Source organism: Callorhinchus milii, unplaced genomic scaffold (genome assembly GCF_018977255.1).
Source record: "Callorhinchus milii isolate IMCB2004 unplaced genomic scaffold, IMCB_Cmil_1.0 Scaffold1, whole genome shotgun sequence".
Classification (NCBI taxonomy): Eukaryota; Metazoa; Chordata; class Chondrichthyes; order Chimaeriformes; family Callorhinchidae; genus Callorhinchus; species Callorhinchus milii.
The window spans coordinates 134796357-134822062 of record NW_024704742.1 but is presented as its reverse complement, the minus strand read 5'-3'; the positions used below and the strand labels follow the sequence as shown (position 1 = coordinate 134822062).

General features: G+C 41.5%; 1 protein-coding gene across 1 annotated transcript in view; it reads left to right on the top strand.

Moving 5' to 3' along the window:
* Positions 1-20655: 20655 nt before the first annotated feature.
* The window catches only part of onecut2 (one cut homeobox 2), a 24558-nt gene continuing 19507 nt past the window's right edge, over positions 20656-25706 (top strand). Inside the window, exon 1 of the mRNA XM_042335987.1 lies at positions 20656-21878. Coding sequence (XP_042191921.1) covers positions 20675-21878 — 1204 coding nt within the window. The 5' untranslated portion in view covers positions 20656-20674. The remainder of the gene's footprint in view (positions 21879-25706) is intronic.

Here is a 25706-nt window from a genome sequence, read left to right as displayed (position 1 = left end):
ACATTAAATAGTAATAATACGAAATTCATCCAATTTTGCAATGCATCCAATTTAGAAAATTCATCTCACAAAAAATGTGGGGTTTTACGTAAAATTGCCACGTATTAATTACTCAATTTGCATCTCAGTGGGAAAGCATTAAAATGTGTGGAATCTGGCACTTTCTATGAAGTGGGGGATGGAAGTTTGGAAACCAGATGTAAAACTTTCCTGTAGCTTGCAAATTTTCTACTGTGCACACCCGTGGGTGAGAGTGAGGGGTGAGGAAATGAGAGAACATCAGTTTGTTTCGCCCGTATAGAGGCGGGGAATAATGAATGGACTGTAGTATGGCGATGGGTGCCAAATCTAATGCCAACTTAATAAGCGTTCGGGAGTTTTATCCAGCCCTGTATCCTTAGGTTGAAGGTCGTGTGTATGGGGGTGGGGGCATAAAATCGACATCTCCCCAAAAGCTTTTGCTGTTGAAATCTAAACTAGCACCTGGTTTGTTTAGATATTTTTTTGTTGTTGTTGTGGAGCTTTGGATTGTTACTTATGTGAAGTTCTGGATACATTCCTATTTTATGGCGGATGTGGTATTTATTTTATCTTTCAGGGGGTTGTTTTTGTATATTTTAAACTAATTGTCTGGGATGGGGGAGGGGGGTGTCGGGAGCAAGGATGGACAACTCTTGCAAAAATCAACAGATCTGGGTCGGGCTATCAATAAAGAACCGCCAATTCAATTTGACTAACAGTAACGATTTAAATAGAAACATGATAGCAAAGGTTTGTTAAACATTTTCACGACAAGTCTTTTTTGTTTGTTCCGGAAAAAAAAAGTTGTGTTAAAAGAGAATATGCGAACAGCAAGTGGCAAAATTGAGGGTTTTTTATTTTAGAAAATGCTTCACTCGCTTTTTAATTACATTTCATATCCAATTTAACTAAAATTCATAGTAACGTGTTCTAGATTCCTTAAACATTTTCAACATTTTTTTTTATAGGAACATAGGAACAGGAGTAGGCCTTTCAGCCTTTCGAGCCTGTTCCGCCATTTAATTAGATCATTAAATGTACCTAGACTAATCCTTTCAATTCCAATTTCCCGCTTTCTTCCCATATCCCTTAATATCCTGACCTTCCAAAAATCTATCAACCTCACTCTTGAAGGTGTGGATGGATCTAGCATCCATGGCCGTTTGGGGGAGAGAATTCCAGATTTCTACCACCCTTTTAGTGACAAATGCTTCCTGGTTTCACTAATTTCTAATTTGAAGACTATTCCCCCCCTTGTTTGGATTCCCCCACCAGAGGAAATAGCTTCCCTGAATTTACCCTGTTGAATCCCTTTATCATCTTAAAAACCTCAATCATATCACCCCTCAACCTTCTAAACTCAAGGGAATACAATACAGATTTACGCTGCCTTTCCTCGTAATTTAACCCTTTTAGGCCTGGTAACATCCTGGTGAACCTGCGCTGTATCCCCTCCAGGGCCAATATATCTTTCCTGAGGTGTGTTGCCCGAACCTGAACACAGTCTCCAGATGGGGTCTGACCAACACTCTATACGGCTGAAGCATCATTTCTTCCCCTTTATATTCCAGGTCCCTTGAGATAAAGGCCAACAATTCCTTTTTTGATTACTTTTTGCGCCTGCGAGCTAGTTTTTTCTGATTTTTGGACATGGACACCCAAATCTCTTTGCTCCTCCACAGTTCTTAATTTCTCCCCATTAAGAAAATATTCTGCTTAATCTTTTTTTGGTCCGTGGTGGATGACCTCGCACTTCCCTATATTGAACTCCATCTGCCACAGCGTTGCCCGCTCACTTAGTCTATCTACGTCCCTTTGTAACTTCCTACTCCCACCTACAGAATTTACTGAGCCTCCATTCCCTTTATCCCTACTCTGTTTCCTTCCTCCAAGCGTGACAAAGTTACCTCCGACTCCACGCCCTTCTATTTTCTTTAATAATCTTTTGTGTGGAACCTTATCATTTTGTTTTAGAAAGAAAAGTTGGGTTAAAAGAAAATAAGCAAACTGCAAGTAGCAATTTTTTTTAAAAAAAATGCTTTCACCTCTTAATTACATTCCATGTCTCAGTTGACTAAAATTCATAATAACTTGCTCTTGATTCATTAAACATTTTCAACTTTTTTGGGTTTTGTTTTAGGAAATAAAGTTGGGTTTGAAAGAGAATATGCAAACAGCAAGTGTTAAAATTGAGTTATATTTATTAAAACAAAATGCTTTCACCTCTTTTAATTACATTCCATATCCAATTTGACTAAAATTCAAAATAACATGTTCTAGATTTGTTAAACATTTTTAATACAGTATTTTTGGGTTTTGTTGGGTATATAAAAAAAGTTGGGCTTGAAAGAATATGCAGACAGCAAACTGCAAAATTGATTTTGTTTATTTAAAACATTTTTTTTCTTTTAATTACATTTCATATCTCGAAACCTTTTTGCCTTGTGTGAGAAATGCTTAACATGTGTCTGAGAGCAATTGTGGAGTCCTGTAGCTCAGTGGTTACAGCACTTGCCTCTCAAATGAGAGACCTGGGTTCAGTTCTCGGCAGGGCGAAACCTCGGCCAAGTTTGCTTACTCCACACGCCTAATAATAACCCTCAAGAAAAAAACAATAATAAATTGGTCACTTCAATCCACGACTGTTTGTGGGACATTGCTGTGCGCAATTGGCTGCCGCGTTTCGCCCACAAATATACAGTCAATTCTCTTTACAGTATATTCTGTGAAGCGCTTTGAGACATCTAGAAGACGTGATAAGGCGCTATATCAAATGCAAGGATTATTATTATTATTATTATTATTGTACTGCATTGTGTTTTCTATGTACCGCCATCACTTTTACTCATCAAAACCACAGTTAAATCGGGAGGCTACTTTTGTACTGGTATTTTGACAACAACAGAAAGAGGATTTGTTTTATTTCACAGCTTCCAACTGGGGGGGGGGGCGGAAGGGGGGGAAACAAGACCGCATGAGGTTGTGAAGTGACTGAATCTGTTTCGTGGGCTGTTTATTTTTTGCGCCTTATTGACGTCGGGTACATTGAAAGCTGCTGTGTTTAAGGCAATGGGTTTCGAAGCGTCGCATTGCGAATTGCAGAGTTTTATCGATTCTGGGACTGTAAATATTTTCTCGTGCTTGCGATTGTTAATCTATATTAAATTATTATTAACAGCAAGATGTCTGTGGCGATTATTCTCACTCTCAACCCCATCACCTCCACATTGAAATTGGATTCCCACAGGGCAGGGTCTAAATATTTGAATGTAGGGTAAAATAAGTAATGTTAACACCAGATGTTGTCTCAAACACTCATCACACACATATGTATAAGATATACATATCTTTATTACATTAAAAACCCGTGTAAAGGGAAATAAGCGAAATATTTTGCATTGAAAAGTGCACCATGTGTGATCTGATCATTATTTACCAATTTTGTGGTAATGATCACATCACATGTCCCATTATTTCTACCTTAACATCGAACAACCCCTCATTGCGTTATCACGGCATTGGTTAGACTCCAACACTGGGTATTTGTAAGATGAGGGTAACATTTGACATAAAGTTAATGAGAGTTATATCTGCCTCATCTTAGCATGTTGTCCTGACATATAACATGCGCAGAATTGTGGGGNAAAAAACTCTTAATTTCAGTCTTAACTTGGCAATGTTTTTTTGTTAAGAACTAAACAAAAAGAGGTTTACAAATGAGGAATGGATTTAAGAATTTGACCACAATTTCTGTGCAATCTTCCATTTTAAGACACACATATATATATATATATATATATAGTCTTACCAGGTAAGACTAGGTGGAATTTGGGGACCTCCACCCTCGCCACAAAATTGCTTATTCTCAACTTAATTACTTTATTTTCATTTTTGTTTCAAAATAAAACACTGAATAGTAGGGATAATAATAATAATAATACTTCTAAAATAATAATATACTATCAAGAACAATATACATCATCCTCAATGTACACTGAAAACCCACTCAATTAAAAGTAATATTTTATGGGGTTTTTTTAAATCATTTTTCTCTCTCAGCCACGGTGAATTCTTCAAGAAAGGAGGTTTTAGACGCATTTTTCGCTGCATATTTCTGCTCGAATCTGTTTTAACTTTATTTTACCAAACAGTAATAATTGCTCTTAGTGGAGGGGACCAGAATATAACAACACACTGAGCGAATTGTATTAAAATCGAAAGGTTTCAAAGTCTCCATTGCTTTTAGCTTCTACAAAGGACACTGCTATTAATTAGGTCGGTGTAGAGTAACTTAACTTCTCTTTTTTTTAATCTCTTACTATTTCCAGGGTTTGCATAAACATTTCAATCGAGGAGAAATGGTACAATTGATTCCGATTCAACACGTCCTGTGCAAAAAAAAATAAAGAATCGCAAGGATTTGCAACGTGGAGAGCATACACTTATTTATTCATGAGCAAAATCATTTCAAGAGTTGAATTAAATAAAGGACACATATATAATATATATGGCTTGTAAGTATATAATATAAATACTTAAGCTTATAAATCTATAAATATATATGATATATATATAACATATAAATATATATTATATATATATAACATAAATATATCATATATATGTATATATATAAAACAAATCTAATCATATATATTTTGCACTTTCATAACCCTGAGAGAGATTGTATCTCGACCCAGGGAACAAAACTCAAAGCTCCCCTTTCCTTTTCTCTCCCCTTTTTATTCTCGTTTCTCTTTCGCTCAACGTACTGCTTTCCTTTCAGAAATGACCCTCTTCCCCCAACGAAAAGAGATGACAGTAATAACCCCAAAAATTCTCATAACAAACACTGCATTTGATACAGCGCCTCATCACGTCGTTGAGACGTCTTGAAGTGCTTCAAGGAATATATTGTAAAGTGCAGTGACTGTGTATTTTGGGGGCGAAACGTGAAAGGTGTGTATATTTATTTAAAATTTGAATTTGCACAAGCAATGGTCGGTAATTTGAATGTAGTTGTCCCTGTTTCCACGAGTCTATTTTATTACTATTAAAGGACAGAGAGAGAGAGAGAGAGAGAGAGAGAGAGGGGTGTGGGGCGTCAGTTACAATTTCTGACATTGAGTTGTTTGGTAGAAAATAGGTTAAATTGTGGGTTTCATCATTTAAATTACTTTTTGCTATCTCTCTCTCTCTCTCTCTCTCTCTCTCTCTGTCTGTCTCTGGGCAAGTTCCCAGGGACATGGTGTACTGTGTAATCTGCCCAGTCAGTGTTTGTGTTATATTTTAATCTATTTTAATCAAATGATGCATCATTCTACATCCTGCGTCAAGTGGATTGATAGAGGTTTCAATGCTTTTGGTTTCTCTACACACAAAATAAGGCGAGGGAGAGACTGAAACTATATTCGCCCACTAATACATACACTGCAAGATAAAATCCAGTGAGGCGCTTGGAGATGTTTCAGCGTCGTGGTAAGGCACTATATCAAACGCAAAAAATATTATTAGTAGTAGTATTATTATTATTATATCAGGTTTATTTGCCAGTTCAGATGCCAAGTGGATTCCAGATCAGAATTATTGATATTTACAATTGCATCACAGGTTCATCTGAACGCAACTGAAAACAAATAAGCGCTTCGCTATCAATCATTGCTAATATTAGTGTTGTTATTGCGTTATTGGTATCATTGCATAAATAAAACGGGGCTTTGATTTGACGACTGTGAACCTACACATTTTAAACTGAACGTTTAGTTGAGAGGGAGGGAAGACATCTCCCTAAACATAATTCAAAATATAGAGATAGACCTAACTACACACACTCTTAGTAAAATATTTTGCTGATCGACATATAATAATAACAATAATAATAATAATTCTTGCACTTGATATGGCATCATGTGGCGTTGCTGAGACGGTGTCAATGCCCTTCACACAGTACATTGTAAAGTCTGCGACACATAACGTACCCCAAAAAATAAGCCAACACTCACAGAAAAGAAACAAAAGGAGAGATTTGGATCCAATAACTTTCCCGAGGACACAACGTGGGACGGGAAGGGTGTAAGTCGTTGTGCATTAGACAATTCTGCGTCTCCTGAAAGTGACAGAACAAATTATTCTTTTACTCAATCGGTGGCAGAGCAATGGTTTGCAAATCAAGTTGATGCTCTGCCTTCAACACATGCACAGACTGCAAAAATATTCTGTACTAATTTGGTGATGGTGTGTTGTGTGTGTGACTGTGTGTGTGTGTCGGATGGGGAGAGAAAGAGAGAGAGAGAAAGAAAGAGAGAGAGAGAGAGAGAGAGAGAGAGAGAGAGAGAGAGAGAGAGAGAGAGAAAGAAAGAAAGGGAAATGCAATTAGCAAACGTCGCATTTTTATAACCCACATTAATGGAAAAGCGCATTTTTTTTCCCCGAGGTAGTAATAAAAAACGTGTGAAAAAAAATTTTAAAAAAGTTTTTTGGTGCATTGGGGACTTCACAACTGAAACGTTCACTTGTTGAGTGAAGAGGAATCGGAGGTGCAACTTACTACACCCATTTCGATTCTCTCTAAAAGAAAATGCAATTGGGTCACAAACACTTGTGTTACTCAAATATCCACAAATAATTCTAGACACCGGAAACATTCCTCGGTGTCTGGTACTACACTACAGTATTTAACACTATATATATATATATATATATATATATATATATATATAATGTGTGTGTGTGTGTAGTCTGATAGATGCTTAAGTGATACAGCGACGAATATTATACAAATCTATTATTATTATTTGTGATCACAAAACTGATGGTCACACTTTTCCATTTAGTTTGCTGTTGCAGGACTCCTCTCTGAGTTCTGCCTCAACAGTTAAAAAGTATTCCTTCCGACAGATCACACATCACCCGCAATTAACGAGACGAAAGCGAAAATTGTTTCAGAGGCAATTTTCTCAACACACACACACACACACACACACACACACACAAACATAAATACACACGATTCTCAGTCTGGAGTACGCACAGTCATATCAAATGCAATGATTATTAATATTATTATAAGACTTCCTCGTGTTTGAGACACCCCCGAAGTTCGGATTGTCTAAAACTAAAGAGCTGATGAATTTATCTCACAACGTGCGTTAAAATAAAAAGTTTTCCCCTACAAAAACTCACCAGATATAGTGCACAGTAACAGTGTGACCAGAAAACTCGTGAGACAATTATAATGTCTAACGAGTCTTAAAGAAATAATGGAGAGATAACGTGACTGTTATTAAAATAAATGGTATCAATTATGTTTGGTCGCCCTGCAGATATATATATATACACACACACACATATTTAATCTTTACAGTATATCCTGTGAAGCGCTTTGAGACGCCTCAACGACGTGGCATATCAAATATATCGGTGTGACTATATCAATTGCAAGGAATATTATAACATTTTCGATATTTTGCAGTGGCAAAGTTCACAGGCGTGACAAAAAGTCTTATGGTTTTTGCACACTATACCCTAAATTCGTTAAGAAACCCGGTTTGGGGATTTATTTTGCTCACAATAACCAAAGCTTTGGCATATATTTAGAAGCTCTGTGTGTGTGTGTGTGTGTTAACCTGTATTTATAACTTCCTTTATACTTTGTTCCAAAGTCCCAGAATAATTGGGATTTTAGTCAAAAGAAACTCTCTTTACATTTGCGACTCTTTTATTTTTAATTAACGGTCATTTTTTTTAAAAAAAAGATTAACACTAACACTAATCTGTGCGTCTGGTACATCACGTCGTGGAGACGTCTCCAATGTACTGTGAAGTATATTACTACAATACACCTGACACATTATGATAATATAAAATATTCTGAATGCCGCACGTTTTTTATAATAACATTAACAATTATTATTTGAGTCGCAACGACAGCAAATGCGGATAATAACCGAATAACAGGAACATAATGACAAACATTGCGAGTGCAAGTTTTACAGATAACTTTGCTCGGGGTAAAAGTGGGCGATTTTTTTAAAATGAAGCTTTTTCGCGGGGACACAATTCACCGCAAGTCGGTGTTTAACCAAAAAAAAAATCTGTTAAGAACTCGACTGTGGAACCAAAGTATGTCCCTGTGTTGTGCGCTGTTTGCGAGGCGCTCAGTCAGTCACTCACACATGTGGCCTCACGTTACCTTCGCTGTGTGTGCAATAGATTAATCGGTTGTGTTGATGATAATATAAAAGTAGCAAAAAGGTTTATTTGGATGATGCGCTTCGGAAACAAGTTGCACTTTTCTAAGGTGTTGGGAGCCCTCCTGGAGCTGAGATGACCCTCGCAATGTGATGGACCGCCCCACGACATGTCACTTGTTGGTGGGAAATCCTCACAAGAAGAGGAAAAATAAATAAAAACGAATTCAAAAGCGCTTTGAATGGCAACGCGACTGTGTAAGTGCTGTATGTATTTATTTACCTGACTGACTGAGACCAAGCAACCGCACTGCTTAACGAAATCATTGGGTTCCCAGGGAATGTGTGGTTGTGTGGGTGGGAGGGGGTGGGAGGGGGGGAGGGAGAGAGGGGGGGGGAAGGAGGAAGGGGGTAATTCGTGGGACAATGTTAGCAGCTGAGGGTCTAATGTGAAAAATAAACTTTAGATATCTGTATCAGTTGTGAGTGTCAATCTCCTGTGCAATGACAATCTAACACAGCGACTGGGTGATCAATGATCAATGATCAATGCCTTTGATATTGCTTACTTCATGTCGGTGGGACTTACAATAGTAACAATAATGACAGTAATAATAACAATAATAATAAAATAATAATAATAACATTTGATATGACGCCTTATCACGTCGTTGAGACGCCTCAAAGCGCTTCACAGAATATAATAATAATAATAATAATAATAATAATAATAATAACAACAACAATAATAATAAGTGCATTGAGTGAATTCTCAAAGCGCTGCCCAGGATTTTACTGTCAAGTGTAGTGACTGTGTGTTTTTGCAGGCGAATGCAACTGAACTTTTTTTTTAATTTTAAAAGCAAACTTTTAGTCGGTATTAAAGGACTAAAACCCCAACCATCCTCGGCGTTTCCTGACAAATTGAATCGCCTTCGCTTCGCCAACGTTTTGCTGCGGATTTCCAAACCACGTTCAGCGTTATGTGTCAAATCGCAATTTTAATCTGAACGTGTAAAGTGCGCTTTTTTTAAAAAAAAAAGCGAATCGCGTTGTTATTTGTGTTTTCCTCCCAGAAAGTACACAGTCGGTCAACGGTGCAATGTATCCCGTGAAGGAAACGGGAATTGAGACGTCTCAAATTTCAAATAGTATTGTTGTTGGTATTTTTTAATGCTTTTTAAATAAAAAAAATGTTTTATGACGAGGTTGAAAGGTGTTTAAATCATAAATTTCCCATATGTCAATCAGTTAGATGGGAACCAAGTTTTTTTTTATGGGAGGGGGAGGGTGGGGGGGGGGGGGGGGGGGGGGGGGGGGGGGGGGGGGGGGGGGGGAGAAAGTGATCCACAAAGAGAATAGAGGCAGATAGAGACTGGTTAGCTCTTTACACTAAAGACACAGCACAGCTCCTCCTTTTGGCAAATTACATCTGTCTTTACACATCAATCGATAACATAAAATCAAAGCTTATGATTAAAACAGGGCATTGCTTCGGGCATTCAAAGGAATCAAACGAAATTGATAAGGGACTTAATTTTATGCAAAAAAGCATAGCAATCAAACACACACACACACATATATATATATATTATATAATTATACTATATATGTGTGAACATTAAATTCAGGCCACTATTGTTGAACACCTGTCAACTTCCATTGCTTCTTTGAGTTTGAGTGCATCTTTAAGATGATTTATAAAGACAGCTGGCAAAATCACACCCCTATTTATGTTTATTATGACTATTTTGCTATGAGGCCAATCGCCTTCTGTGGGACCTGTGAGGCCATTCGTTATCTGTTGTCAGAATGCGCTGTTGGCGTAGTAATTAATGAATGAAGACAGGGTTTTTTTTTACATACCTTATATAAAACAAAGTTTGAAACTAACACGGGAAAGGGGAGGGGGGATGTGCGAAAACATAAATAAACAAGACAGTTGTCCTAATGTTATTTAATCTATTTTAAGAAAAAAAACGCCAAAGCGTTTCTCAAATGTCAGGATTAAAGGGTTGAAATGAAATGGGAGAAAAAAAAGACACGTTTTGTGCGAACAAAAGAGCCCAAACGAGAGAAAACAGAGTGACAAGATTTTGCTCGTGTCGATGGCCTATGTTCTCCTGTGGAGGACATTTCAGTGAGGTTTGGGATTAGAGGGCTGTTCCCGAATGAAAGAGAAGGGAATAGAAGGGTCTGGGAGAGGGGAATAGGATGGGTGGAGAGTGAAATGGTCTTATAGCCTATACACTCAGAGCCTGTACCGTCCATATAATTGTTTGCATTTAATTCTGTGACACATCTGCACTCTTGTTGCGAGGCAATTTAACGTCAAAATGTAGTTTTCCCTTAAATTGGCAGCACCAAGAATTATTCTCGTTCGGAATAGCATCCAAGAAGAGAGAGAGAGAGAGAGAGAGAGAGAGAGAGAGAGAGGGAGAGGAATATTCCCTTCCAATAAATATCTCTGGGATTTCCATGTGTAGGTGGGATAATAATAATAATTATTATTATTATTATGATGCAGGGAATTCTCAGTTTGCTTTGGATACTCTTAATGCAACGGTGATGGGTTTCCACATGTGTGAGACCCACCAATAAAGTCTGAATTCTGTATAACCAGAAGTTACCAATTTATACCTGAGGCATATTTATTCCATATTATTTCTTTCACATTTAAATAAAAAATGGCATTGAATATTGGCTGACCACACTCTTTATGCTACAAGACAGTTTAAAGACCCAGATAAATGCATTCAGCAGATACGGTCGCTTTTCGTGTTTTTTTTGTTTTGTTTGGGGTAAATTCTATGAGATTCACCCAAAACACACCTGCAATAAAAGAGAGATGGGCACAGTCACTACACTTGACAGTGCTTTCCCCTTGTGCACTGAGACGCTCTGAGACGTCCTCCCGGCGTGAGAAACGCTGGGTCGAAACGCAAGGATTTATTAATACCGAAAAAAATACCAACGCACACGAAAATTTTCAAATGCAAACGAGACCTGTTAAACATTTTGCTCGCTTTCACACCATGTGGATTGAGTTTATCCGCTATTTCTGCCCCCAAAACGTCTCCCGAAAACTTGGGGCAATTGTTTCTTGTTAACTTCAGGTGTCAATCTGTGACTTGAAACAAACAAACCAAACAAATTGCAGTATTTTGCCCCAATCCTCGTGAAACTCACTTTGTTTGGTGGGAAATATTGCAGGCAACCCAAGCAGTCGGATTGTATATTTTTTCCACAACTCGCAACTTCTAAGGAAACTGGATATTAATCGTGAATTTGTGAATAGAGAAGTATTATCACTGGGACCCGATTTGCATTGACATCCATCCCATACCATCAGAATTCAGAATTTTCCTCCTCAGCCCCATTTTGAACCGTGAGTGTGTGTTTTTTCAACATAAAAAAAATAAGATTTCAGGAATAAAAGCGAACACCAACACCGTTTTTATGTTTAAAGCAAATCCGGCATTACTCTTGAGCATAGAATAATAATAATAATAATTCTTGCATTTGATATAGAACCGTATCACATCGTTGAGACGTCTCATAGCGCTTCACTGAGCACATTGTAAAGTGAATTGACTGTATATTTTTGGGCCAATTTTATCATTATAACACGATTCGCGTTACTGCGTATCGCGTAAATTTTGCGATGCAAATGTATATATACAAATATATATATAATGGCACAATTTACACGATTTTCTGGGAGAGAATGTGAATTGGCGAGTTACATATGACCCAAATCGTCTCTACCTCTACAACCGACTCTCTGCAATCATCAAAATCTCAACGTGAGATCGCAGTTAACACAGTCACACACAAAAAAAAAATCCTCTGGGCTTTTTTTTTTGCTCAACGCTAATCTCAAAGCAGCAACAAAAAAGCTGCTCGGAATCAAAGAGTAACAGGGAGCGCAGTGCTGGCACTTTTTTTTTGAGCGGTGTGGCTTCTGATGTTGGGTGGGGGGCCTGGAGGGAGGGAGGGAGGGAAGGAGAGAGAGAGAGAGAGAGAGAGAGAAAGAAGGGGGAAAAAAACAGCTTTGCATTCAGACTGCCTTTTAAAATCAACTCCAACTTCTGCGCTCTTTTGTCATGGACACTCAAAAGACTTTATGCGTAACTGCTCTGTGACCTGACTCCAAAGATTGTCTCCATTGCTTGACCTCTATTTCTACCCCCCAACACTCCCCCAACACCCCCACCCCACAAACACACACACACACACACACACAACAATGTCTTACCCCGAAAACTGTTGTCCTTTAAACACTGGAAAGTTCAGGGGAGGGGGGGAACAAAAAAAGTTTCTCTTTGTGAAAGAAAATCTGTGGGCCCCCAAAATACCTTGATGATCATTGATGGTCAATGGGTTGGTTGGAAGGGGGTAGAAAGACACGAAAAATAATAAGCACTGCGACCACAACACAGGTTTATTGAATGAATTTGAAACGTTCTACCTTTACAGAGATAACATAAATACGACACTAATTGATGGTCGGAATTATCTTACGTTTAGTCAGTGCAAATCCATGAGTGAATAATAATAGTAATAATAATAATAATAATAATAATCCTTGCATTTGATACCGCGTCTTATCGCGTCGTTGAGACGTCTCAAGGCGCTTCTCAGTGAATTCAAGTGAATTCTCTGTATATGTTGTGGGCGAAACGACACACAGGATATGCAAACGACTCATGTCACCACATGGGGTGGAAATTAATAAGGGAACTATTGGTCTTAAAAAAACTCACATTTGCTTTCATAACGTCAGCAAAAACCAGTTGGAATCTCAAACAAATTGACGTTTAAAAACAGGATTATTTTAACATAATATATATATATATATCTATGTAGAGAGGGAGAGAGAGAAAGATATTTCATATAGAGATAGGAAAGGTTTAGGAGTTGAAATGAAATGTTGTGTCATGGACGATGCTTTTGCCCAAATCCAGAGGCTTCCTCGTTAGTTGTATGTAAATCCATCCCAAAGCGGTTCAGTCGTTAGCTTTACGTGTTACTGGTTTAAAAAAAAAGGGGGGGGGGAAAAAATAGAGCCCGGAATTTTCGAGTTGGAAGCATTCACACGCGAAACAAAAGTTGTCCTAAACTTTCAATGTCCCTGGATGTTTTTTTTTAACTTAAAAAAAAAGGTGCATTTAATGATCAACCGAGAGACAAGGAAGCCGACAATACAGAGGAGAGTCTGACAGCACAAGTCAGGCGTTTGACTTGAGTTCAAACAACTTAAAAGTTATTTTTTTCTCTATGTACGTATATATATATATATATATTAATAGCGAGTTAGCTCAAATCTTTCAATTCGCTTTACTGTGCGAATATTGCGCGTGTTAGCCAACCCAGCGAGAAAGTTTTCACTGTTATAAAAATGGAGAACAACAACAAAATATATATTTATATATAAATATATAGTGACTGGACGCTTGCAAATTCGAGTCGCTGTTCTGCTGTCACTTCTGCCTGTTGTCCTGATGTTGAAAGTTTGGCCTTTTACATCGACAGCAGAATTTGTTTCATTCGGTCAAATACCATTGAAACGTCAAATTAGATTATGTTTTATTTTCTCTCTCTCTCTGTCTGTCTGTCTCTCGCTCTCTCTCTCTCTCTCTCTCTCTCTCTTAAAACAAATAGGAACTTCAAAAGATGCACTTACCGCCAAATCATTGGTAAAAGCTAAGGCTGGCCGCTTGCCTTCTATATATAATATATATATTATATATATATAGTGTGTGTGTGTTCTTCCCTGGCCTGGCCTGGCCTGGCCTGGCCTGGCAAAAACACAGATGCATCCAAGGGTTGAGTGTTGTGTGTAACGCTGGTATGGGGTCTGCCGCAGACTGCACGCAATCAATACCTATTGCACTCACATGCCAGATGGTTTGTAAGCGAAGCAAATAAAACATTTCAGATCGACCAGCGACTACTCGTTTTCCTGCAAAACACACACACACACACACACATATATATATATATAATATATGGATCACACACATACACATTATTCATATATGGATCACACACACGCACGCATATATATAGATATATACTAATATATATATGTGTCCGTGTGGGTGTGTGTCTATCTAAAATATATTAAATGTATAATCTATACATCCATATATATCTGTGTGTATTTTATATATTATAAATATATTTAAACCTATAAATGTATATTATTCTATAGTTTACATATTATAAATATGTAGTAAATACAAAGTATATATATTACACTGTATTGCCTATACTGTATATACATACAAATATTTTATATAGATATAACAAGAATCCAGGCATTTGATAAAAACATATCACGTCGTTGAGACGATTCAAAAACGCTTCGCAGGATATACTGTAAAGCGATGTGACTGTATACTTTGGAGGGCGTAATTTATATTTATTTACATATAATACATATCACGCACACGATTCTCATCTGAAACCTTGAAATAGTTTACGTGAAACAAAACCTCGACGCCTAAAAAAAATGATTCACTTATATCGGGTTACTTTTCTCTCCCTCTCCGCCTCTCTCACACACACTTTCTCTCTTTCTCTCTCTCTCTGTCTCTCCCTCTCTCTCTTTCTCTCTAAAAAAAAATGTTTTTGTTCAATTTGGACATATTTAAAACCAACCTGATTTGTAATGGAGCAGAGGGGGAAGGGAATAACTCGTGAAATTGAACCCTAATGTGTCGGGATTCTGGACAGAATAATTATTATTTATTATTATGTCATTTCAACCCCGAAGCAAACACTCACACACTCACTCACACACATCCACACACACTCACACTCACACACACACACTCTCACACACACTCTCACACACTCACACACTTACACTCACACTCACACACACACTCAAATACACACTCACTCACATACACACTTACACTCTCACACACACTCTCACACACTCACACACTTACACTCACACACACACACTCAAATACACACTCACTCACATACACACTTACACTCTCACACACACTCACACACACACTCATACACACTCTCTCTCACACACACACTCACACTCACACTCACACACTCTCACACACACTCACACTCACACACTCTCACACACACTCACACTCTCACACACACTCACACTCACACACACACACACACACAAATGGAAATAATCTGCTAATGTTCCGCCTGTACGGTTGGCGGCCAATGCATTTAACAAGTGAAATCGCAGTGTGTGTGTGTGTGTGTGTGTACACGTCTGGTGTGATATTACCTCTGTAAAGCCATAAATCTTGAATTGCACTAAAGTTACACCCACCGAAACAGGGCCATTCGACTCAACCAGTCTCCGTCGCTGTTGATGCACAAAAAATACTGTCAATTCACTTCACAGTAAATTCTGTGAAGGCGCTTTGAGACGTCTCGAAGGCGTGATAAGTCACTGTATCAAATGCAATTAATATTATTATAATAAGTGAGCTTCCACCCTCCTAAAACCCTCTCCTGTTACTTCTTCTATTCCCTTCTTCCTACATACAATCGCCAGATAACTTTTTTTTTGATATACAGTGTATATATTTATTTGAAGCTATTATAATCGTACCTGTCAATCGCTGGAAATTATACAACAGTGAATTGCAGCGAATCTCTATATAATATATATGTTGTGTGTACATATCGAAAAACCTAAAGCCAACATATAAGGAAGACAGTTTCAGTTTATAGATTAATTGTACAATGGAAACCCCATTGATGTATTTTAATGCATCATTTTATATCGAAATAGGGTTTAACTGGTGAACCAACAAACTACACAATGCAAATTTATTTTTTCCAATTGGAAGAAAAACAATAAATTTGCATTATGTCGTTTGTTTGGTTCAAACCCACCTCTGTTCTTTTGAAGAGGAAGCAAAAAAAAAAGAGTGGTTGTCAGCTAATCTGAAATGGATTTAAAAATAAAATCCATTCGATTTTATTTCTCTCTTTCTCTCTCTCCCCTCTTCCCCCCTCCCACCCCCTTCCCTCCCCTCTCTCTCTCTCTCTCTCTCGCTCTCCCTCTCTGTGTAAAGTGTGACACAGAATTGTCCAACAAAAAACGTGTCGCACAAATACAGAGATAGATGGAGGATTGCGTGGGGAGGAGAGGGGTGAAGAGAGGGGGAATAGAGAAGGAGGTAGAGAATGTGTGGGGAGAGGGAGGGAGGGTGTCGAAAGTGTGGGGAGAGAAGGGAGGAAAGGTAGAGGGACAGAGGAGTTCATGGAGAGTATGTGCAAAGATAGGTCGGTGAGTTCGTAACGGTGTCAATTGCACGTGTGTGTACATTTCTGTGCACAATAAACATACAAGTCTGTTAAAAAAAGAAACGATTACAGGTGCGTTTCGACTGGAAGAAAAAGCAGCAAAAATTGTGATGTGTGAAAACTGCAACAGATCCGTTTCACTTTCTCTTACTCTCCCTCCAGTGCACGCCTTCTCTGTTTGCATGCGTGACCATTCAGTGACTTGCTCGGCTATATCAAATGCAAATCATGATAATTGTACTATTATGGAACACTTTAGGATTGTATTATAAAGTGATAATATTGTATTAATCGTAGCTAGAACGGGGATTTGCAGAGACGCAGACAAACCCGCTAATAACACTGTATGCGTGTGAATAAGGGCGCCTCTGACTATCAAATAATTTCAAGATACCTTTGAAATTAACACTTAAACACACACACACACACACACACACACACACACACACACGCACTTACACACACACAAGAGAACAGGCACACGCACACAGTGGTATATCAAGGGCATCGACGATAGAAAGTTAATCCCACACAAGATGTCCTCTGCTTTGAAAGCAAAGACAGATAGCTCGGTGACACCAGTCACACAAAAAAAAACAACCCCCCCCCCCCCCCCCCACACACACACACAGGCTGGGAGACAGGGGGAGAGAAAGAGAAAGAGAAAGAGAGAGAGAGAGAGAGAGAGAGAGAAACAGATTTAAACATTGCAAAGTATTGCATTGCAACAAATTTATGGTCAAAACAGCAGCACAGACAACGCACACACACACACAGAGACAGAGAGCAGAGATTGCTTTGATAACTTCTTTCTCCAGTTGTGTGTGTGTGTCTCTGTGTGTGTCTCTGTGTGTGTGTGTTTTTCTCGCACACTTTTTTTTAAAAGCAGCTGAAGGTCCGTGGAAGGATAGATATTTATCCGTCAGACCTCGCTGCCCTTTGCTGTCAGGGAATCAAGAAAAAAACTGGGTCACGCATTTCAAGGCCGTTCTCCCCGACCCTGTGCGTAATTGCTGCTCCCACACAAAGGGCACATCTGCGCGCAACTCTCCCCCTACACCCCACCCCCCCACCACCACCCACACCCCCCCACCCACACCCCCACCCACCCACACCCCTACCTTCTCTGCAAAGTCGCAACCCGCAGATGAACGCAACAGCAAAACCAAAAAAAAAAAACGCACAACACAACACAACACAACCCAACAAAAAAGCAAAATACTGCAGATGCTGGAAATCCGAAAACTGCCTGATTTGCTGAGTGTTCCCCACCCACTCCACTCCACTCCACACACACCCCACCTCCACCTCCACCTCCACCCCCCCCCCACACACACACACACCAAAAAAAAAACCACAACATGCACAGCCACTCCACTTTGCAGTTATTTCCTGTGAAGCGCTTTGAGACGTCTCAACGACGCGACAAGGCGCTGTATCGAATGCAAGGATGATCATTATATCCCCCCCCCCCCACTCCCCCTGTATGTTTCTATCATTTACTTATCAAATTACTTGCAAAGCTACATCAAATGGAAATGATTATTATTGTTATCCTTCTTCATATTTTTATTATTATTAGAAACTTCCTGCTCGCACTTTTGCCCCCCCCCCCCCCCACAAAAAAAAATCATAAACTCGTCGCATGGCTCGATCAGCTATTCAAATGCGAAGGTTATTTATTTTTATTTTTTAACAAAAAATATTTATTATTGTTATTATTGTTGCGTTTCGCCCACAAAAGTGCAGAGTCAATGTTCACTTCGCAGTGTATTCCGTGAAGCGCTTTGAGGCGTCTCGAAGACGTGATAACGCGCTGTATCAAATGCAAAAGATTATTATTATTATTGATTATTATTATAACCTCCCTTCTCGCAATTCCCCCCACCCCCAACAATTCACTTATCACATAACTTGATAAACTATATGAAATGCAAATGATTATTATTTGTATTATTATGTTAGTAGTGTTATAACCTCTCTGCTCGCACTTTCCCACCGATAATATATATATACACATATATAAAGTATTGCGATGCATTCATGACATGTTAAAAAAAAACCCAACCATTGACATCCCATTGATTTTAAAATCAGGCGAAACGCTACTTTCAATTAACTCGCGTCCGAAAGTGCTGTGCGATAGCGAAGGAACCCCATCACTGTAAATGCTTAACGTGGAGAAGAGCTGAAGGGTACAGTGAAACCAGGAGGACACCCTCAAGAAAACCCTCACCGCGACCACTGGACCTCAAATTGTACTCCCCACAAGTTATAAAGTATTTAATGATAACGCAATACATGGTAATAGTAGTAATATTTACATTACCCAAGGCCTCACTCACTAAATCAGTTAGTAACCTCATACCTGGTTGGTTAATGCAACCCCCAGTCCTGGATAAAAGCATCACAGCTTATCAACGTGGATTGCTTTATATCATATTTTTCCACGAGAAAAATACTGCAGTCATTTGCTGAACGCTTTAGGAGTAACGATGCCATTCACGTCAACCAGAAGAAGCGATTAACTCTGATGGATGCGTTGTTAGGGGGTGTCACGAATTGCAAGAGAGAGAGAAAAAAAAGGGGGGGGGGGGTTCTTTGTATATTACATTTGATTTCTGATCATTTTTAAAAATTATAATTTTATACGTTAGATCTTTTTTTGGGGGGGGAGGGGGAAGGGGGTTGGGCTGAGAACCGAATGTGACACAGAGTGCAAGATATTCAACACATAAAGCATCGATCCTCAAAAGTTTTTATTTGGTGGTGGTGGGAGGGGGGTGGGGGGGGGGGGGGGTCGATACAATCCGGTCACTTGTGACTCGCACAGATTTTGTGAGAGCGTATTTGGATGTTTCACCGAAAAATGTCGAAAAGAATTTGTGGAGAGAGAAGGCATTTCTTTTGAAAGTCACCGAAAAAAACTTAAATTTAGTTTTTTTTCCCCCCTCCCCCTCTATGTCTTTCAAAAGGCTCTATAACTGCCGGTATCCTGTGTAAAAGTATATACCACTGCCATCCAGCTGTTAAAAACTTTCCTTAAATAAAGTTAGTGAGGCGGTGGGGGGGGGGGGGGGGGGGTCTATTGGAACATATTGTGTACATTTAATTTTTTATTGTGATGGTTTATTTTATGAGCCTTATAAATGACTCTTCCAAATCATAGTGTTCTTGTCAGTCAATGGAATTGAAGAAGATTGAGGGAAGAGAAGACTTACTTGAAAAACCCGGAAGTTAATATTGTTTCTCTCTAATTAAAAAGAGGATAAAAGGGGATGATGGTGATGGTGATGTTGGTGGTGGTGGTGGGGGGTGGGTGGGGGGTGGTGGGGGGGGGATCGCTGACGTTGTGTTGTGGTTGAAGGCTGTGTGGAGAGGGGGGGGGAGAGAGAAAGAGAGAGAGAGAGAGAGAGAGAAAGAGAGAGATGAGATGAGATGAGTGAGAGAGAGAGAGTTGGTGGTGATGGCTATTGGAGAGGGAAGAGAAGAAGGGAGAGAGAGAGAGATGCACACAACCCGTCAATCTAACCCGATAACGGACGTCCCGCCCTCCGAAGGGATGATTGGAGGATGGGGGTCCGACCAGGACCAATGTGGGAAGACAAGAAGCCAAGTGGTGGGTTGCATTGGCCCATCGGGGGCTTCAATCAGGGGCTAAGCCTCGCCTCCTGGCCAGCAATTTGGGTTGAGCCAGAAGCCTATAGCGGCTCAGGCTGACTCCAGCTGTCTAAACAGTCGACGTAGGAGGAGGACTAGGCTTGGACATGGCGAGAAGCTGCACTGCCCAGGCTCAGACTAACCGGTGATCTTTGCAACCCGTGAGGCCTTAAACATTTCTCTTTATTGTTTTTCTTCATATAGATATATATATATATATATGTGCATATATCATAAATACACACCTATTATCTCTATCTCTCTCTCTCTCTCTCTATCTTTCTCTCTCTCTCTATATGCATATATATATTTATATAAATTCCATCCATTTCCCCCCCCCCACCACCACCACCACCACCACCCCTCTCCCTCCCTCCCTCCCCCCCCCCCCACCCCCACCCCCTCCCCCCTCCCCACCCCCACCCCCAACCCCATCACAGTCATCCAAAGGAAAAAAAAGATAACAACCAGTTTTAACATCTTTAATGGACTGAATGAACAACGCGTATAGATGTCTGGCCAAAGCGGTATATGGCGTGAACCCGGAGTTTACAATGGACACCATTGGGAATTTGCACGGTGGCTTGAGCCATGAGCAAACTGGCGACCTGATGAACCACAGTCCTCACCATCGGCAGTCGGTCTCGGTGGCTCATCGGGACCTGACCACCCGCTCGGCCATGGTGTCCAGCATGGCCTCCATCCTGGAGGGAGCCGGCGACTACAGACCCGAGCTGTCCATCCCTTTGCACCCCACCTTGAGCATGGCCTGCGAGTCCCCCCCGGGAATGGGGATGAGCAGCACCTACACCACGCTGACCCCACTCCAGCCCCTGCCACCCATCTCCACCGTGTCGGACAAGTTCCACCACCCGCACCCCCACCACCCGCACCCGCACCCGCACCCCCACCACCACCACCACCACCACCAGCGGCTCCCGGGCAACGTGAGCGGGAGCTTCACCCTGATGAGAGACGAGAGGGGGCTTCCGACCCCCATGAACAACCTGTACAACCCCTACCACAAGGACGTGTCCTCCATGAGCCAAAGCCTCTCGCCTTTGGCCACCAACCCCCTGGGCAACGGCCTGGGCTCCCTCCACGGCGGCCAACAGGGCATCCAGCCGTACGGGGCCGTGGCCGGCAACCACGAGAAGATGCTGAGCCCCAGCTTCGAGGCTCACTCGGCCATGCTCGCCCGGGGCGAGCAGCACTTGCCCCGGGGTCTGGTGGGCGCCCCGTCGGCGGGGATGATGCCCCCTCACCTGAACGGGTTGCACCACCACCACCACCATCACCACCACCACCACGGCGGCGGCGGGGGCGGGGGCGGGGGCGGGGGGGGCACCGGGCACCACCACCAGCCTCACGGACCGGCCGCCTTGGCTTCCAGCCGGGACCGGCCCGGGTCCTCCTCCTCCTCCTCGGGCTCCCAAGCCCACACCGGCTCGGGTCAGTTGGAGGAGATCAACACCAAAGAGGTGGCGCAGCGCATCACGGCGGAGCTCAAGCGCTACAGCATCCCGCAGGCGATCTTCGCGCAGCGGGTGCTGTGCCGCTCGCAGGGGACCCTCTCCGACCTCCTGAGGAACCCCAAACCCTGGAGTAAACTCAAGTCCGGACGGGAGACCTTCAGGCGCATGTGGAAGTGGCTCCAGGAGCCCGAGTTTCAGAGGATGTCGGCGCTGAGGCTCGCAGGTAAGCGGGGGAGGGGGGGGGGGGGGGGTGGGAGGGATGGGGGGGGGTGTGGGTGGGTGGGGGAGAGAGGAAAGGAAGGGGATGAGATGAGAGAGAGAGAGAGAGAGGGGCAGAGACCACAGTGACAGGGAAATTCTGAGCATCTCTTTGTGTCCCTTTACGAACCCCACACGTACGGGACTCCCCCCCCCTCCACCCCACACTGTGTGTGTGTGTGTGTGTGTGTTTCTCTCCCCCCACCACACACAAGGAATGTTGCAAAAAAAACACAACCACCCCCCCCCCCACCCCCTCCCCCCCAAACCTTGCCTGAAATTGTTGGTGGTTCTTTAACTCAACCCGAAGCTGCTGCTTTGTGAAGGGGGTGTGATGCACTCCGACTGTTATTGTGTCTCGCCCCCTTGTCTGTGTCTGTGTCTGTGTGTGTGTGTGTCTGTGTGTGTCTGTGTCTGTGCTGAAGGGGTTTTCGCACTGACAATGTCAAGCTGCGAAGGGGGGAGGAAAAAAAAACACTCCCCCCCCCCCCCCACCACCACCCCCTCGGTGATCGGACACTCACTCACACAATAGTGTTGTGTTGTGGGCAAATCCAATATTTCTCAATGAAACGACACACCCACAATAGTAATGTACATCATCCATCAGCGCTTGACTGTGATTTAATGCACCTTAAAATCCATTTAAGAATGCATCGTTAAAAGATTCCCCCCCCCCCCCCCCCATCCTTACCTCCCTCTCTCCCTTCTCTCCCTTCTCTCTCTCTCTCGCTCTCTTTCTCTCTCTCGATCTCACTGCTTTGCTGAACATCAACAAAAAAACAATTAGCGAGGAGAGAGGGAGAGAAAGAGAGAGAGAGAGAGAGAGTGTGTCTCAGTGGGTTGAAATCATATCTAGACTTTCTGCCTCTTGTACTTGGGAGGATGTTTAGAAGCGATAACATCAAACTAATTGTAGACATCCAGTCCACACACACACACACACACACACACAAAAAAAGACAGCCTATTGTCAACTGCGTTGGGGTTGCAATGCGATGGGGTTGAATTGAGTGGACCGCTTTGATCGATTACTCTTCCAGTCTACACACAACACATCGCCCTTTTTATACACAACCCAATGTTTGGTCCCCTATGTATCTGTTCCAATAACCCCGGTCTAACCCGTGCTCTCCTCTGCTCTGCTCTGTCCAAAGCGGGTTCTCCCTCTCGTGTTTTTTTTCGAGAACAGATATTTTTAGTTTGGGTTTAGTTTGGAGATTGTAGGTGTGTGAGTGACAGAGGGGGGAGAGAGAGAGAGAGAGAGTGAGAGTGAGAGGCGTTGAGTTTCTCAGCTACTTCGGAGTATAATTTGAACGAATTAACTGAGGGTGTGCGAGATTTATATGAAGATTTATATATATATATATTGATATATATGATATATATATGTGTGTGTGTGTGTGTATAAGAAAGCCACTGTTTTGATGTGGTGTGTGCCAGGGATTGAGCGGTTGGCTGACTTGCTTGTCAGTGGTTGACAATGCGGTTTGGAGTTGGTGGGGGGTTGTGGGGTGGGGGGTGGGGGGGTGGGGGGTGGGGGGGTGGGAAGGGGGTTGAGGAGGGATGGGTTGCATTACTCGAGCGCCCTCTGGTGGTCTTATAGACCCCTGGAATTGGGAGTTTGAGTCCCATTGTGTGCGCCTTTGGGAAGTGCATTGCATTGGAAGCAAAGCAGAGGATTGCAGGGTTACTAACACTCCAAGTGTGTGTGTGTGGTGGGGGGGGGGAGGGATTCAAGGCACGACACTTATATCTCCTGTAAAATTCAGTGTGTGTGTGTGTAGAGAGAGAGGGGAGAGAGAATAGGATACTACACATGAGAGATGAACTAACCTTCGATCGCTTTGCTGGGGCATTTCCTTCCCCTGATTCATTTCATGTCATGTCAATCCCTATTGAAGATGGCCCTCTCTCGCCTTCCTCCCAACTGAAATCAAACCTCGAGCTTCACTTTGACCTACCTCCTTCAAAGGGACACTGGGAAATAACGACACCTAATTGGGAATTAAAAAAAACTCCCTTAAACTAGGAAACATTATGGTGCGGTTATATGTTGAGACTCTCTCTTATTGCATGGTTTTAGTGGAATGAATTATTTAGCTGTGTAGGTCAGAGAAGGGGGTAAGAGAAAACACACACACACACACCTCTGCTATTTTGAAGGCTCTCTGTGGGGAGTGTGGATGTCAACTTGGTGTCGTGTTTGCATCAGAAGAGACACACAGAGAGAGAGAGAGAGACAGAAAGAGAAAGAGAGAGAGAGAGAAATAGCATTGCCTGCGCTCGTTTTATGGTGAATAGCCCCTTCCAATCGTTTAGTTAAACATACCGGAGTGAGTGCTTTTTTTTTCTGTACTGTTTACCAACGCCACGTGCTTTAATTATTGTAATTGCTTTTTCAATTAAGACCTACCCTGCCTTTCCCGCCTTTATTATATCAACAGAGTCTGTGTACACACAGGTACACAGGTACAGAGCGACACCATCTCTGCACAGCTCTTAACTGCCTATCTCTCTCTCTCTCTCTCTTTGGTCTATCTATTTATCTCTCTTCCTGTCTCTGTCTCTCTATCCCTCTGTCTGTCTGTCTCTCTCTCTCCCTCTCTCTGTCTCCCTCTACAAACCTCTCTGTCTCCTCTCTCTTTTCTCCCTCTCTCTTTCTCTGTCTGCCTCTCTCTCAGTCTGTCTTTCTCTCTTTATCTCTCTCTCTCTCTATATATATATATATACCTCTCTCTCTCTCTGTCTCTATCTATCTCTTTGCCCACCCCCTCGCTCTCACTCTATCTCTCTCACTGTCTCTCTCTCTGCGTCTCTGTCTCTCTCACGTTGACTTAAACGCCCTTCAATATTCTCCCCCTCACCCCAATCCATCGGCAAAAACTGAGTTGAGTACTGGATGTCTGTTCGTGAATTTTGTACCCATTTTGTCGCAGATCTGTCTTAAATCGGGGGGGGGGGAGGGAGGGAAAGCACCTAATAAAATATCTTTAAAATTCCAGCCCAAAATATCTATGGACTGTCTGGGGCAAAAGTCTGGACATTTTAATGCATGTTCTTTCTATTTTTATGCATTAAAAAAATTAGATATTAATTAACGCAATCTTCCAAAGTTTTGTAAAACAGACATCCCGCAAAATGCACAGTTAATCCACTTTATAATAATAATAATAATAATAGTAATCCTTACATTTGGGGTATCGCCTTATGTTGTTAAGAGGTCTTCACAGGATATACTGTAAAGTGAATTTTGTTGGTGGGTGGGTGGGTTGGGGGAATATTTTTTTTCGTGCGGTGTATATATTTGAAAAGTGTTTCCTCCCCCAAATAACATCCCGAATAAAATATTCCGACGATGTATTTTGTGGGCGAAACTTTACAATATATGTCGTGAAGCGCTTTGAGGCGTCTCATCGATGTGATGCAGAGTTGTACCAAATACAATAATTATTATCAATTATTATTAATAATGATAATATTGTCCTCGAATCGGACCAATAAGAATTACCGGTTTGTCGTGCGAGAATTGTTCTAAACGCATCCAATAATAATATTACATTTGGACCATTACTTTCTGAATCAGAGGTCTTTTTTTTTTGTTGATCTGCAGATGTTGCAGTAAGTAGTCGATACCTCGCAAAACAGTCATTGCATTTCCCTCTCGGTTTCCTGTCGGAGTTGTCGTTGCAAAAACAAAACCCCGACCCCCCCCCCCCAAAAAAAAAAATCTCTCCTCTATCCATTCCCCCCTTCCCTTCCCGGGGCTTTTACTGCTTTAATGGGTTAAATT